This window comes from Gopherus flavomarginatus, chromosome 11, assembly GCF_025201925.1.
Source record: "Gopherus flavomarginatus isolate rGopFla2 chromosome 11, rGopFla2.mat.asm, whole genome shotgun sequence".
Classification (NCBI taxonomy): Eukaryota; Metazoa; Chordata; order Testudines; family Testudinidae; genus Gopherus; species Gopherus flavomarginatus.
The window spans coordinates 7977157-7992478 of record NC_066627.1 but is presented as its reverse complement, the minus strand read 5'-3'; the positions used below and the strand labels follow the sequence as shown (position 1 = coordinate 7992478).

General features: G+C 49.3%; 1 protein-coding gene, 1 non-coding gene and 1 pseudogene across 7 annotated transcripts in view; 1 reads left to right on the top strand and 2 right to left on the bottom strand.

Moving 5' to 3' along the window:
* Positions 1-15322, bottom strand: part of LOC127031107 (zinc finger protein 707-like) — a 769794-nt gene that overhangs the window by 334777 nt on the left and 419695 nt on the right. For all 6 annotated transcript variants that reach the window (XM_050917856.1, XM_050917854.1, XM_050917855.1 and 3 more), the window contains one exon: positions 14127-14253. In XM_050917856.1, coding sequence (XP_050773813.1) covers positions 14127-14253 — 127 coding nt within the window. The remainder of the gene's footprint in view (positions 1-14126; positions 14254-15322) is intronic.
* LOC127031106 (zinc finger protein 345-like) overlaps positions 1-15322 on the top strand; it is a 565317-nt pseudogene that overhangs the window by 302802 nt on the left and 247193 nt on the right.
* TRNAI-AAU (transfer RNA isoleucine (anticodon AAU)) lies at positions 362-434 on the bottom strand. Its single transcript has one exon. It is a non-coding gene; the product is annotated as a tRNA-Ile (tRNA).

Below are 15322 nucleotides of genomic sequence, written 5' to 3'. Positions count from 1 at the left end.
GGGCTGGTGCCTCTACTAACCCCACTTAGCCGCACAGCTTCTTCCCTGCCTTCCTCAGCTCAACTTTCCTCTATTGCCCCATTCCTGCCTCACTTCCTCCTTTGGCCAGTCACACAAAGGAGCCCAGCAGGAAGTGAGAGCCTCTATAGGCCAACCTCCACCAGCAGAGGCGGCCAAGCCACAAGCCTCCAAATGGTGACTGGCCTAAACTACTCTAGGTTCTCCAGCCTGACACCAAGGTGCTTTCTCCACTGCTGTCAGCATCCTCTGTCATGCAGGGGTTGGAGTTATCCCAGGGACAGGCCAATAGGAGGAGTGGCCTTTCTGAACAACAAGGGGATCTGGGAAAAGGAAGCCAGCATGTTTCTGTCTGGTTTTGAACCAGGGACCTTTTGCGTATTAGGCAAACGTGATAACCACTACACTACAGAAACTCCATCCACTTGGCTGTTGCTCACTCTGGCACAGACCGATGGACAAATCTAGAGAATGTGGTGGTAGCCCCTCGATAGGTCAGCTGGCAGGGCAGAGGACTGGAGCCAGCACTCAGGAGGTCGTCCTTTAACCTCGCCCGTATGACTCCAGCTTGAGGGAGGGCTTCTTTTTCTTCTCCTTGCTGACAAAGAGCAAGAGAAGAATGAAAGGTCAGGTGGGCCAACTCGGTGCAGAAGCCCATGCTGTCTTTTCCAGCTGCATAGCCTGAAATGAGGGACTCGTGGCAGTTAAAGGAACTGCTGCACTCTCAGAAAACATCCCGCCCGTGCATAAAGGAGGTTAGAAGAGCCTGTTAGTCTAGCACGCTCCCAACTGAACTGTTTCAGCAGCTGCTAGGTTTTCTTTTTGGTCTGTTACTTTTCTGTCTGGGATGTTGTTGTCAGCTGTGGCACAGAAAAAGGACGTCATTGCGAGCTGCCCATGAAGATAAGATTAACTTTTGCCTTCCTTGCTCGGCTTTACTTGCTTCCTCACCCTATTCCTGCCTTAGTTCCTGTGTACCTGAAGGCAACGGGGGCCCAGCAGTACGAAGAGGAAGTTAGACAGCTAGACCCTGGTGGCAAAAGTTCTACCACCGCTTGCCACCCTACTCTCTTCTCCCAGCTTCACATATTGACCGCCAGGGACTTGGTGCCCAGCAGCGCAACGGAAGGCAGTGGACAGAGCCACCCTCGCCTTGAAGCTCTGGCTCATTAAACCGTATCTTCAGTCGCTGATGGCCAATGAGAGACCAACAGCGCTTGCTATTTTACCACTTGAAAATGCCATTGGTCAGTCATTGGATCTCTTTAATGCTGTTACATAACAAATGAAAATAGAATCTCAGTGTGACATTCTGTACCTTTGGGGGAGTGTGCTGTAACCCCCATATTCCTCATTTTCATATAATCGTGATCTTATATACAGAGCATGCCTTGTAAGGCATCAGGGGAAAGGATATGATCTGCTGAAAGTCATTTCTCTACCCATAGACGTTTACCATTCATGCATATGAAGTTATGAGAATTGTGCAGTGTGGTTGTCACTATGCTGTAAGGTGGGGGAGTCAGCCAAATATTAGCTCCCCAGTGACAACAGCAAGGAAAGTAACCAACACCCGGACAGGGTGTCAAACAACCCATCAACAGCCATTGTTCAGCAAGGGAGCTACAGTGCAATCACTTACCTGCAAGAGGACACCCCAGGGGAATTGCTCAGACTTGCTTGGAGAGACGCAGTGATGCTCACCTGACTCTAAAGGGGGAGCAAAGCCAAGAGGGAAGAAAGGACATGATAAAAGCAGAGACATTTGCCATGCTTTGTCTCTCTCGTCCACCTACATCTACAGACACCCCCACACCAAGCAACTGAAGCGCTGACGAAAGGGGAGAGCCTGGCTGAAAAGCCACCAGCCGGCCTGTGGTGAGAAGCATCTAAGTTTGTAAGGGCATTGAAAGGGTTAAGATCAGCTTAGAGTGCATTTTGCTTTTATTTCACAAAAACAACGAGGAGTCCGGTGACACCTTAAGAACTAACAGATTTATTTGGACACAAGCATTCGTGGGTAAAAAGCCCTCTTCTTCAGATGCGTGGAGTGAAAATTGCAGATAGAGGCATAAATATATATTGGAACATGATGTAAAGGGAGTTACCATACAAGGGGAGAACCAGTGTTGAAGGCTAATTCAGTCAGGGTGGATGTGGCTCTCTCCCAGTAATTGACAGGGAGGTGTCAATACCAAGAGAGGGAAAATTGCTTTTGTAGTGAGCCAGTCACCCCCAGTCCCTCTTCAAGCTCAAATTAATGCTGTTAAGTTTGCAGATCAGTTGTAACTCTGCAATTTCTCTTTGAAGTCTGTTTTTGAAGTTTTTTGAAGGGCTTCTTTTAAATGGCTACTTTGAATGGCTACGTTTAATTGTGTTATTGAATATGAACATGTAAATGTGTTATGGAAGTCCCATGTGGTCTAGTGGTTAGGATTCTTGGCTTTCACCCAGGCAACCTGGGTTCAATTTCCCACACAGGAACAATGCAGAGCTTCTCTTTGGAGGGGAGGTAGGAAACAAAAAGAATGGGAAGAGAACCTGCCAGCAGCAGAGCTGGATAGAGTTGGGAGCAGTACGGGATTTGACATAGTGCTAGGCCGAAGCTCTGAAGGGACCTGTAACAGTAACTTCCTCCCCTTTGCAGAAAGGGAGCCTCAGAGCAGCCTGGATTCAGTAGGGGAGCTGAGACCCCACAGGCCCTGGGAGCTGTAGTTCCTTGGCCAGCTCCCTGCCTTGGAGCAGAGAAGGAACATTTCCCAGCATTCCCTTGGCTGCTATCAACAGGAAAGGGAGGGGGGAAGCTGTGAGACTCCAGGTGCTGCAGCTTGCTGTGGCTGGGGGGCTGGCTGCTAGAAGCGGGTGCCACCTGTGAATAGGGAAGAGGTGTGACCAAGGAGTAGAAGGCTTTGGCCCAGGTAGCACCCTCAGAAGACTTCCCCAGACAGGCTTAGGGATGCTGGTGTGACCACGACTGGCAGCCCCCAAAGATGGAACTGGGTGGACTAACTGAACAGGGTCCCTCTCTATCTGAAGCTGGGCAAGGGAGGTATGTGGATCCCACCAGAAGGTAAAATGGTAAGTAAGGAAGGGGAGGCTCTACTGGACCTGGACAGCTTCAGAGACAGGACAGGAGGATTTCCACTTCTGAGCCATGAAAATAGAAATGGACTTTTCCTTTCCAGATGTATCTAATATTCATAAAGGGAATCTAGCCCCTGCCTTCTAGATCTGAACACCTCAAAATCAGGAGTGCTCAAGCTCAATTTGGGCAGCTGTTACTTCATTTCTCCCAAATCAAATATGCTGATCCACTGTCATTTACTGTAGAAAAAGTAGGAGAAAATTGAGCAACAAACATTGGGGTCTTCCCAGTGCTAACGAGGGCTGGAATTGCTATTTTCAACAGCCATTACATTTTTTTTTTAGTTTTGTTTGTTTAAAAGGAAGACAGTGATATTGCACTGGCAAATTCCCCATAGAAACAAAGAATGGAACAAAAGAATAATAAAGGCACCTCAACTTTCCTCATTTATGTAGGACAGTCTTATTAGATGAATCCAGACTTCTTCCAATCACAGAAGCTGAAAATTGTTCCACTTTACTGCAGTTCTGTAACCATGCAGGAACCTAGAGGAGGAAAGTGCCTAACTCCAGAGTCTGCAGCTGCCTAGGGCCAGTGCTGAGGATTTAGAGTCCCTAGCGCTGCCCTTGCAAGGTTCAAGCATGCTCAGCCTTGGCCTTGCCTCCGCTCCTGCAGCTAGTAGCTGCAGCTGTCTAAGGCTGGCCTCTGGCAGTTGCCCCATGGCTGTAGCTAGAGAAGCTACAAGTGGCTCTATGACTCCTGGGGCCATTAAGCTAGAGCACCTAAAGACACTGGAGTTAACCTCAAGGAACAGAGGTCACCAGTAGGAAAGGAATGTCGGGGGAGCAGGGAAGGTGGGAGCAGGTCAGGCTTGCAGAGGGAGCTTCCAGCTGGTTGGGAGCATGTCCAAAGTAGAAAGGAAACAAGTATGGGGAGAAGTGGTGGTGACCAGGTAGCAGACTAGCATGTAGATGGGAGCAGAGGGAGAGACGCTGGTGTCTTCAGATTCCCAAGGGCTAAGTCCTCACTTTGGGGAAATGGTGTTTGCAGCTGGCTTGCTCACATGGCAGGATGGGGGCTGAGGGAGGGATCTGTCAGAACTGATCAGGTGTCTGCTGGCTTTAGGACTTTGAGCTGAGACTAGGACCACATGCAGTGACTGGTGACATGGGGGGGTACTGGAGACATGGCTAGAGAAGGTCTGAATGAGGAAAGAGATAAATCTGTGGGGAGTTTCCTTGGTCACTATGAAAGTTCTGCTCACTGTGGACACTGGTAAACCCACATGGGTGTACAGCTCAATAAGAAAACCCGCGGGCTGAGGGAGCTGTGTATGGCAACGCATATAGTCATGGCGAGGTGTGTGATCAAAATGAAAAATGTCTCTGAGGTTCAGTACCGGGTATACGAAGGCACCAATGGCACTGCCCCACCAGGCCCACACTCAGAGCCCACAGTGACTACACTGGGGCCCACAAATATGTTTGGTGCCAGGGCCAACAAAAGGTTAATCCAGCCCTGACTGCCCGAGCACTATTTCAGCCTCACTTTTTTGGGTGGAACTCCCACAGTGAGAGCTGCAGAGCACTCCCCCGCAACACACACGCACACACTCGTCCTGGTGTTGGGAGGGGAACAGGAGAAAGGACAAAAGGAGAGATGAAGAGAAAGGAGGGAGGGACAGGTGGATGGAGGAAAAGGTGAAACAAAAAGGACAAACCATAATGTCCCCATGATTCTAAGGGACAAAATCCCAAGTGCGGAATAAAATTCTGCCTCCTTAAGCTCGTGTTTTCCATGCCTAGAATTCAACTGTCACCAGATGGATCAGACTAAACAGGGTTCAAACCTCCAGGAGGTTCTTACCTTCTAAACAGGGACGACGGTTTTCTAGTAAAATCATGAAAAGGGAAGGAGAAAACTGGAAAGAGGTTCCTCCTGGCGCTCACGTCTGTGAACCTGAATACTCTCTCAGTCCTCAAAGACAGACTTGGAGAAGGAGACTTACTGAAGCAAAGCCACAGGGGTCTCTGAGGTTTCCCTGGCCCCTGACTGATGTCAGGATCTCTCTGTGAGGTCACCACCTGCTCACCAATAGTCTTTGACCAATAGAGTGAGGTCCTGCAAAAGGCCTTTGTGATGTCGCTGCCACACCCCTCCCTTGCTGTGCTAATGTCCTGCCCCTGGCCAGGCACTTTGGAGCTTTGAGGTACTCCCTGTGGATCACCTCACTCAAGGAGCTTTTCTATAGGGCATCCTCAGATGTCTGAGCACACGAGTGCCATGGCAATGAACTGACACACATGGCACCAAGATGAGATCATTAGTAGACTAACCTATAGGAGAAGGACACCCCAGCATTAGTAGGGGAGAAATCCCTACTGAACATGATTACACCTAGCAGCCCCTGCGTGGGCTTGGGCGGGGGCTGCAGCGGGGGGAGACCTGGGAAAGGGATGGATGGAAAATGTCTGTGCAGCCGGGACATGGCCGGGGGGCGAGGGGAGAAGAGCAGGTGACCCCCGAGGAGCGGGGAGAAAAAGGGGGGGCTGAGATCCCCTCGGAATTACCACTGCCCCCCCGTGGGAAACCCCCTCCTCTCCTGTCCTGCCTCCTTTCTCCCTAGAGAGCAACAAGCAACATCCAGGGTGACCCCTCCTTCCCTCAAACCCCTGAGAAGTTCCCTGTTCCCCTCCCCCCATTGTGCCCCATTTTCTCTCCCCTTTGCCAATGGCCAGTTCAGATCTCAGGTTTGGGGTGTTTCCCCCCATTTTCGCCTGCAGTGATTTGTCCTTGTGTAGGTGGGAAATGGTTCCCCTGAGTGATTTCTGAACTGGGCAAAGGGTTAATGGGCAGAGGTTGCGGGGGGCCTGAGACAGGGACACCTCTGGGCTGGGCTGGGGGGGCCACTCTCTGCTGGCAACAGGGCGTGGGAAGGGCCAGGATGGGGAGGGGGGAGCAAGTGTCCCCCATAGAGAGGGTCCAGCCCCAGGCTGCTACCAGTAGCACATTCCTATCCTGGCTGGGGGGGGGCTTTCTCCAGCTGGGACCTGCCCCCTACGCAGCCCCAGGCTCTGACCGCACCAGCCCCGCCTGGAGCCCCCAGTGAGTGAGAGACCCCGGAGGGGGAGGGATCACTGGGTCCTGACAGGAAAGTGACTCTCTCCCCTCAGATCTTGGTGTTTTCCTCTCATGTTATCAAATATGCAGTTTGTGACACAATTTCTTTGCAAACTTTCAAGATTCAAATAAAATAACCTAAACATTTGCCCCACTTCTCTCTAGTTGTCTATTTCTAATTGAATATGCCCTGAGATTTTCCTGTCTCTAATTATAAAATACTAAGAAAATCTCAGATTTACACCTTTTCTCAGATTATTGAACACAAAATGTTTGCAAATGTTGCCCATTTCCTCTTTATTCATTTATCAAGTATTCATGTGAAACACTCAGATTTTACCTCCTATCAACAACTGATATAAAATCCCTCTGATTTTCCACTTTCCTCTCTATAATTTGCAAAATGGATCCAAAATCTCTGATTTCCACCCTTTGTCTTTCATTTCTGAACACTGATCTGAAAGCTCAGGTTTTCCCTCTGTGTCATTATCAAATGTCAATTAACAATCCTCTTGAGTTTTGTGCTGTTCCTTGTTTCTAAATCCCAAAAACTTCTTCCTTCGGGGGAACCTGTTGCCCTGAGTCGCTCTCCATTCTGGATGTTGCAGGGGATTAAATTTCCCAGTGATTGTCTTTCCCCTCTCCTTTGAGAATCATTTGTTCCCTCTTTTAGCTCTGTTAGATATTTGCCAAAGAAAGAGACCAGCCTGATATTTAATACACATCAAAGCCAGAGGCCTCCCCGTGTTTGGGGATCAGCGGTTCGCAGCTGGTAGTGGGAGAGTTGGCTGGCCCCTTTTCTTTTCTCCAGCTGTCACGGGATGAGGGGGTCACTCTGAGTGCAGCATGTCTTGAGAAGTATCCCAAACCACAAGACAAATGGTCTCTGTGAAGGGTTGCTTCCCACAGTGCTAAGATGTAGCCACCTCTGGCAGGATCCATGGTGGCTACTATTTGCTAGTGACAGGCCACGGAAATTTCTTACCTATTTTGCCCCTCCATGCCAGGCCTGCACAACATACGGCCCACGGGCCACGTGCGGCCCGTGAAGTCTCACTGTGCGTCCCGCAGCCGGGAATCAAAGGGCTCTGGGCTGCCCGTAGCCGCAGGGAATCCAGAGCCCTTTAAAGTTCAGCCGTCGCCAGGATTCAAAAGGTTCTGAGCTGCCCGCAGCCGCAGGGAGCCCAGACCTCTTTAAATCTCAGCCTCGGCCAGGATTTATAGGGCTCTGGGCAGGCGGGCGGGGAGCACAGAGCTCTTTAAATCCCAGCCACCACGGCCGGCTTTAGGTCAATTCAACCAATTCCCCTGAATCGGCCTCGCTCCTAAGAGGACCCCGCACCCAAGCCCCAGTACCAGCAAAAGCCAGTGCGCTGTACCAGGGTGGCCCAGCTTCCCCAGGGGGCAATTTAAAAGGCCTGGAGCTCCCAGCAGGGGCTGGAACCCAGGCCCTTTAAATTGCCACTAGAGCCCTGCTGCTGGAGCCCTGGGGTATGGCTGCGGGGCTCTGGGGGCTATTCAAAAAGTCCAGGACTCCCATTGCTTCTACCTCCCCGGCCCTTTAAATAGCCACTGGAGCCCCGCCACTTCCCCAGGGTTCCCGCGGCTATTTACAGAGCTGGGGCAGTGGAAGCAGGGGTGCCCCAGGCCCTTGAAATAGCCCCCAAGCCCCAGGCTGCTGCTGCTACCCTAGTGGGAGGGGGGGGGAGGAGGAGGAGGAGGAGGGGGCACTCACCATAGAGGATGGGCTGTACCCCCTGTACCTGCACCCCCTGCCCTGCCTGCAGCCAGCCCATCCCCAGCCAGCCCCTGCTGCACCCCCTGCCCGCACCAGCCCCGCACCTCCTGCCCTGCTTGCACCAGTTCCTGCCTGCAGCCTGCCCATCTCCAGCCAGCCCTGCACCCCCTGCCTTGCCTTCAGCCCTGCACCAACCCGACTCCAGCCAGCCCCGCACCCCCTTCCCTGTCTCCAGCCAGCCCCTGCCACACTGCCTGCCCTGCCCGCAGCAGCCCTGCACCCCCTGCCCTGTCTCCAGCCAGCCCCGTACCCCTGCCTTGCCTTCAGCCCTGCACCAACCCGTCTCCAGCCAACCCCTGCCGCACCTCGCTGCCTGAAGCCAGCGAGTCCTGCACTCCTTTGTCTCCAGCCCTGACAACCCATGCCGCACCCTCCCTGTGGCCCTGCCTGAAGCCAGCCAGCCCACCCCACACCTCCTGTCTCCAGCCTGCCCCACACCCCTTGCCCAGCCTGCAGCCAGACCCTACCTCTCACATCCTCCCCTTCCCCCACCTCCAGCCAGCCCCATGTTCACTGGTGCCCTGCAGTTCCAAGGGAAGTAACCCTGCACACCTGCTTCAATGAGATGGGCAGGGAGCAGCTGGGACCCACACATGTGCACCCTAGCACACCCTAAGGGAGTGGCAGAGCTCATTTCTAGTTCAGACCCATCTTTTTAAAAAAGAACTTTAGGTAGGGTTAACATACATCTGTACTTTACTGGACATGTCAGGCTTTTTGGTTCTTAAATCGCCATCCGGGAGGAAAATACGGACGTATGGTAACCCTACTGGTACAAAAAATACATACTGTGGCAGAACTTTTTATAGGGATCCGGTTGTTAAGAACTGAAAGGCTTTTTTTCCCCCAATCATCCCTGCGAGGCCCCGCCAAAAATGTTAAAATTGGGCCCCGCACTTCCTAAAGCAGGCCTGCCAGCCACAGCCGGGTTTCAAAGGGCTCTGGGCTGCTCGCAGAGATTCCCGGCCGCAGCTGAGGTTTAAAGGTCTCAGGGCTCCCCACCGCCACGGGCAGCCCAGAGCCCTTTGAATCCCGGCAGCGGCTGAGATTTAAAGGGCTCAGGGATCCCTGTGGCTGCAGGCAGCCCAGAGCCCTTTGAATCCCGGCGGCAGCTCCAGCAGATGGAATGGGGCTGGGATTTCAAGGGCTCAGGCTCCCCTCAGCAGCAGGAGCTCTGGGACCTTTAAATCCCTGCCCCAGCCCTGCAAAGCTCCGGGTTCCCCCAGTCGTCAGAGCCCCAGGCCCTTTAATTTTACCCTGAGGGCTCCCAGCCACCTCTTCGGCTGGGAGTCGCTGGTTGATTTAACATCAAGTAACACCTCCCCACCACCAACCTTCCTTTTTGACCCACAGCTGTTTTGGTGGGGCGGCGCTGGGGAAGGAGGATTTGTTTCTGCAGGGCTGGGCGGGGTGTTTCCGCCAGGCTGGGAGGTCCTGAGTGGGGGGGTGTTTCCACAGGGCCGGGGGGTTTCGGTCCTCAGCTCTTTTCTTTGGAGTATTGTGGTCCTCGCTGTTGTACTCAAAGTACTGTACAGGAACTTTTCAGGGGGATTAAGGCAAAATGCCACATATATTAGTAATACAGGTATCAATTAATACCCTATGATATGCACATGAGATATATATCACAGTCATGCATTCACGCACACACACAGACATAAACACACTCCGTCTTGCTGTTGTTATCAACTAGTTGCTCCCCTTAACTGCACTGGCCAGGTGAGTTAGATGGGGGAGGGGTGGAGCCGGGCTTCTACCGATCCAAATCGATGGTCCGATGGTGACAAGACGAGATCAGGGGTCCTTCTGCAAGGCACCTCGCATTTATAGCAGATTCCCTCTTATGCAAATCTAGACCAGATTCAAAATCTGGGTCTGCATCCGTTGGTCTTTGTGCTGCTTTTCTCTGGGTGTTGTCCCAATGCTGCTCAAAGAGGGTGTTTTCTAAAGAAGGTGCTTGCTTCTAATCCCTGAGGCGATCAATATGTCTGCTCTTCTTTATTGGGCCCACTTGACAAGTTGTATTGTCCTTTGCTCTGGCTCCCATTCCCTCTTCAACTGTTGTAGCTGTCTGGAGGTGGGTGTCTTCCAAGCCTCACTCATTCACACCTCATTCAGTCAATAGAGCAATTGATTACAGAGTGCGGGGGAAGATCTTATTCTACTTCTAGCAAAAAGGCACATGTTTTCTTTTACTTTAACTATACTATCCTTAGGGGCTATAACATCTGATACAAAGTTTTCTACCAATTTTCTATATAGGGATCTAATACAAAGTTGTATGAAAATAGAGAGGCACAATGCCAAGTCATATAAATTACAAAATAACCTCATGCCGGATGCAATGTCATAAAGATACTTAATACAGAAAGATACTTAATACAAAATAACACAATGCAACGTTATAAAGATTTATAGAGATAGTTAATACAGAGATTTCTCTACATCACCGCTTTACGAGTTGTGCAGGCCTGCTGATGGCATTCGCGGGGCTTCTCGCTTGTGTGGATTCTCTGATGCCGAATAAGGTGAGAACTGTGATTGAAGGTTTTCCCGCACTCACTGCATTCACAGGGCCTCTACCCTGTGTGGATTCTCTGATGTCGAGAAAGGCCTGATCTGTAAGTGAAGTTTTTCCCACACTCAGCACATGTATTTTTTTGCTTTTCCCTGCAGATTTCCTGCTGTATTCTGGTTTCCTTAAGGCCCTTCTGAGTTCCCTGACAGGAAATAAATTTATCCATTTTCTCCCCTGGCTGGTTTCCCTGCTCTTTTTCTGGTCTGTGCTGAACCTCACACGTCATTGCATCACCTGCTGTGATAGAGACAGAAACCTCAAACAGGAATGGAAAGGGGAAGGCCAAACCAAAGCAAGTGCTGGAGAGAGGTCAAATAAAAATCAGGAACTCAGCTCCCCACAACAGGAGAGAGGAGGGGATCAATTCAGCCTTCACATCCCATCCAACTTCACAGGGGGAAGGGAGAAAGCTACTGCCCGGTGTCTGCTAGCATCTATAGGAAGCCTTGAGCTATATTTACCCTGCGGATGCGACCCCTGCTACGGACAATAATGAACTGAGAGACTTCCCAAGAGCTTTGTAGGGCATCCTAGATGTTTCCTTCAGGCATTTACAGATTCTGAGTTGGTTTAATGTTTCCTCATCTGTGCAGGGAGATCTCAGGATCTCTCTCTCCTCTGAACCCTGGAGCTCTGGGACCCAATGCTCTTCCCCTTGTTCCAGCTGGGAGATCACATCACGTTGGAAAACCAGAAACTCTGCTCAGATGAAAGAAAACAAAGGAGTTCAGTTGATTTCATACAATTTGATCATCAAAAACATTCTATTAATTTATCTTCAGTGCTTAGTGTGACCTGGTGTGCCTGGGGCAGTCCTCACTGAAAATGCCAAGGTCAGAGCAGGCTGAAAAAGGGAGAGCAGATGCTCCTCAAACTGGTGATTAACATTGAAGTTAAACTCACTGACCAGTCACAAACTGTGCTTCTGATCCCACACACTGGTTAAAGAGACTCTGAAAAAAGAAATCACACGGCGCCCTCTGACTCCTAATCAGCAACTAGGTCCCGTACAGTAAGAGGTTATTTTAAAACTCTGCTCACTGTGATACAGCATGGCCAGAGGGCAGCAGGAGAGTGATCCTAATTGGATCCAGGAAGTGGGTGGGTAGGTTAGCCACATTACCCAGGTTTGGATCTCATCCAAAATACCATGCTGCCAGCCAATCCTTTAGCAGTTAAACTAAATGTTTAGAAGAAAGAACAAATGAAAGAATGAAGTTAAATTCCATCCTTCCAGACAATTCTTTAGCATCTAAACTAAAGGTTTAAAAGAAAGACAGACAGAAAGAAGTTAAATGGAAAAGCAGTCAGATACATTCCAAAATGGATATATCAGGTTCTTAGCAGTATTGGTGAGTTGCTGGCTTGAAAGTCTGTCTGGAACGCATCCACAGCTTGGATGGGTCATTCAGTCCTTTGTTCCAGGGTTCAGTTTGTAGAGAAGTTGCTCCAGAGGTAGGAAGGGGGATTGAAGACAAGATGGAGATGAAGCAGCTGCGCTTTATATTCCTTTTGCCATGTGGCTTGTACTTCCTGTGTCCCAAACACAAGCTTCACAGCACATGGCATGGAAAAGCTTTGGAGGTTTCATTACACAGGCAAACCCTGGCATGTCTTGCTGACTCAATAGGTGTATCCCCTTGGTCCATGGGTTCATTGTACAGCTGATGACCCTCAATGGGCCATCAAACACGCTAGGCAATGTTGATGCCAATATGTCTGGGGGTGTCACCCAGAAAAACTGCACAAATCTGTATTTCCAGACATACCCTACATATCTGTAACTCACAATACAAAGCTGATAGAAACATAGAAACAAAATTATCATACTTGGCAAATCATAACATTTTCACTAACACTTTACATGGCATACCTAGCATGATTCATTGCAATTTTATCAGATTATATTATTTTATTATTAATACCAAAGTGTCTCACAATTTCATGCAGTCTCACACTTGCTAAACTAGTGAATTCCCAGGACCAGTTCCCCAGGTCCTTGAAGATGCCAAACATTGTGCTTATGAGGGATTGAAATACCCACATATCTGCTGGGAACACACACACAGACACTGTGTCAGTCTATACCCCTGTGTTCACTCTTCTAGAAAATTATGATCAATTTTGTACCCAGTATGGCTTGTGAGGTATCATTAGAAAACGCATAACCTACTGAATATTATCCTCCTGTTAAAATGTGTAGTAACACTGTATGTAAAATGGTGAGATTTTACAGTATGATATTACTGAAAAAGTTACAGTTCTGGGGAACACCCACAGACCAGTTCCTCAGAGACAGCAAGGCAAACAGCTTGTCAAAAAGCCATTCTCCTGCAGGGGGAAGGTGTGAAGACATTAAGGGCTGGTCTACACTACGGGGGGAAATCGATCTTAGATACGCAAATTCAGTTACGTGAATAACGTAGCTGAAGTCGAATATCTAAGATCGGATTACTCACCCATCCTCACCACGCGGGATCAATGTCCGCGGCTCCCCCTGTCAAATCAGCAACTCCGTTGGGGTTGGTGTTGTTCCGGAATCGATATAAGCGTGCTCGGGGATCGATATATGGCGTCTAGATGAGACGCGATATATCGATCCCCGAGCAATCGATTTTAACCCGCCGGTACGGTGGGTAGTCTAGATGTAGCCTTACATTCCATCACAGGGACCTATTGAGGCTGTTGTGAAAAACTACCACAGGATTAATATTTGAATCAGCTCAGCCTGAGGCTCTTTTCTTGGTTACAAGGACGCAGGGGGCGACAGCTATTGGAATACTGTCCCCGAGCTAAAAATCACACAAGCCTTTTACAACTTAAAACCACAAACAATGACACATACTTTGCACATTAATTTCCTTATTTGGAATATATTGCAAAATATGATGCAGGTCAAAAGCAAGCTAAACAATCAGTTTTCCATATTTGGCCTTTCCTGTTATTTTTATTACACCTGGTGATATGGGAGCAAGACTCTCCATGTCTCAAGAAATGTCACTACCAACCTAGGCCATTTTCACATGCTAGGGTACAATCTAGATCAGTGAGGAGTTGTGTCATCTGTACTCCTGGGTGAGATTCAGTGTTCTGCTGCTGGAGCTCCCCTGTCTGGATACTCCCAGCCAGCGTTCAAGGACGCACTGAGTGTCTGTATGATAAGTAACCCTGGACTGGCACCTCTGACTCCAGCCGCCTGCTTGTTACACCCCAAGCACATTCTGGTTTGGGTAGAGAAGGCTCAGGGTTTGAGAGAAGGCTGGGGGTAGGAAGCTTCTGTGCATTATGCTGGACCTAACCCTCAGTTTTACTTGAGTAAAGAGGAGATATTTGACATTGTGTGATGCTGCTCCTGTGCTCTGTTCCCAAAGTGTTCTGCAGCAGAGGAGGGTCTCTGGTAGTATGTATGTTACTGGCCTATTGGGGTGATGCTGAAACAGGACACGGTACAGATGGCATTGTGGGGGTGGCATGAACCTTCACTCTTCATTTCCCCTTCCAAGAACAGAAGGGACAGGAAACCTTACCCAGCAAGACCACCGTCTCATAGTTCCCCTGCATGACATCTCTGTAGAGGGCTCTCTGAGTGGGGTCCAGCAGAGTCCCCTCTTCCCTGGAGAAATACACAGCCACCTCCTCGAAGGTCACCGGCCCCTGAAAGAGCAGGAGTCCAATACTGAGTACCTGCTGACCCACTCACAACCCCACTATTCACGGAACAGCAGCACCAGGGAAATGGAAGCTCCGGGAGGCACATGTTAACAGAGTCCCACCCCACCTTGCTTACAGCAGCCAGGAGGCATCAGAGGGTAGAAAGAGAGAACCTTTGTGTCTCTCAGCTGACAGACAGAAGCAGGGTCTTCACATTTATCACATAGCTACTAGCCAGAGCTTAACATAGGAGATGGGGCTGTCTCTGGACCCTGATAGTGGCTCCCTGGTAGGAATCCCAGCACTCTCCAAATAAAATATATGGAAGAAAGGGGAAGTCAATCGTAAAGAATAGAAGTTAAAAGGTCAGAATTGTAGTGCCCATAAACAAGGGTTTAGAGAAAATAGAGCCTATCAAACTAACGGGATATCCTTATTGGATGAGATCAAAAGTTTGGTTGCAGCTAATAGTATTCATGTAATATACCTAAACTTCCGTAAGGGACATGACTTGATCACCACAATATTTTTACTAAAAAAACTAGAATGATACAAAATAAACACGGCATACATTAGATAGATTAAAAACTCTGATAGTAAATGGGGAACCATGGTCGAGTGGATTTCTTTCTAGCAGGTTCCTGCAGGGATTGGTTCTTGGCCCTGTGCTATTTAACATTCTTATCCATGACTTAGAAGAGAGTACAAAATCATCACTGATAAAGTTTACAGTTGCCACAAAGATTGGGGTTGGTGGTAATTAATGAATGCTAGTAGATTCAGGCTCCATAACTGAGAGTCTGGGAAGTTGTCCCAGCCCTGGCTGGAGGGTTATTGCCTGTTCCACAAAGAGGGGAAGTTCCATCCCAACTCCTGTGCCTTGAAATTAGGACCTGACACTACACCCCCATATTCATCATAGTGGTATGATTATAATATGATTAGGACATAATTATGATCTATTTTGTACAAGATGCATCATGTGTGGTGTCACTGGAAAAGTTCTGATTTGCTGAATATGATTATCCTATTTGTGTGCACATATCATGTTCGTATCTGAAGTTATGGATAT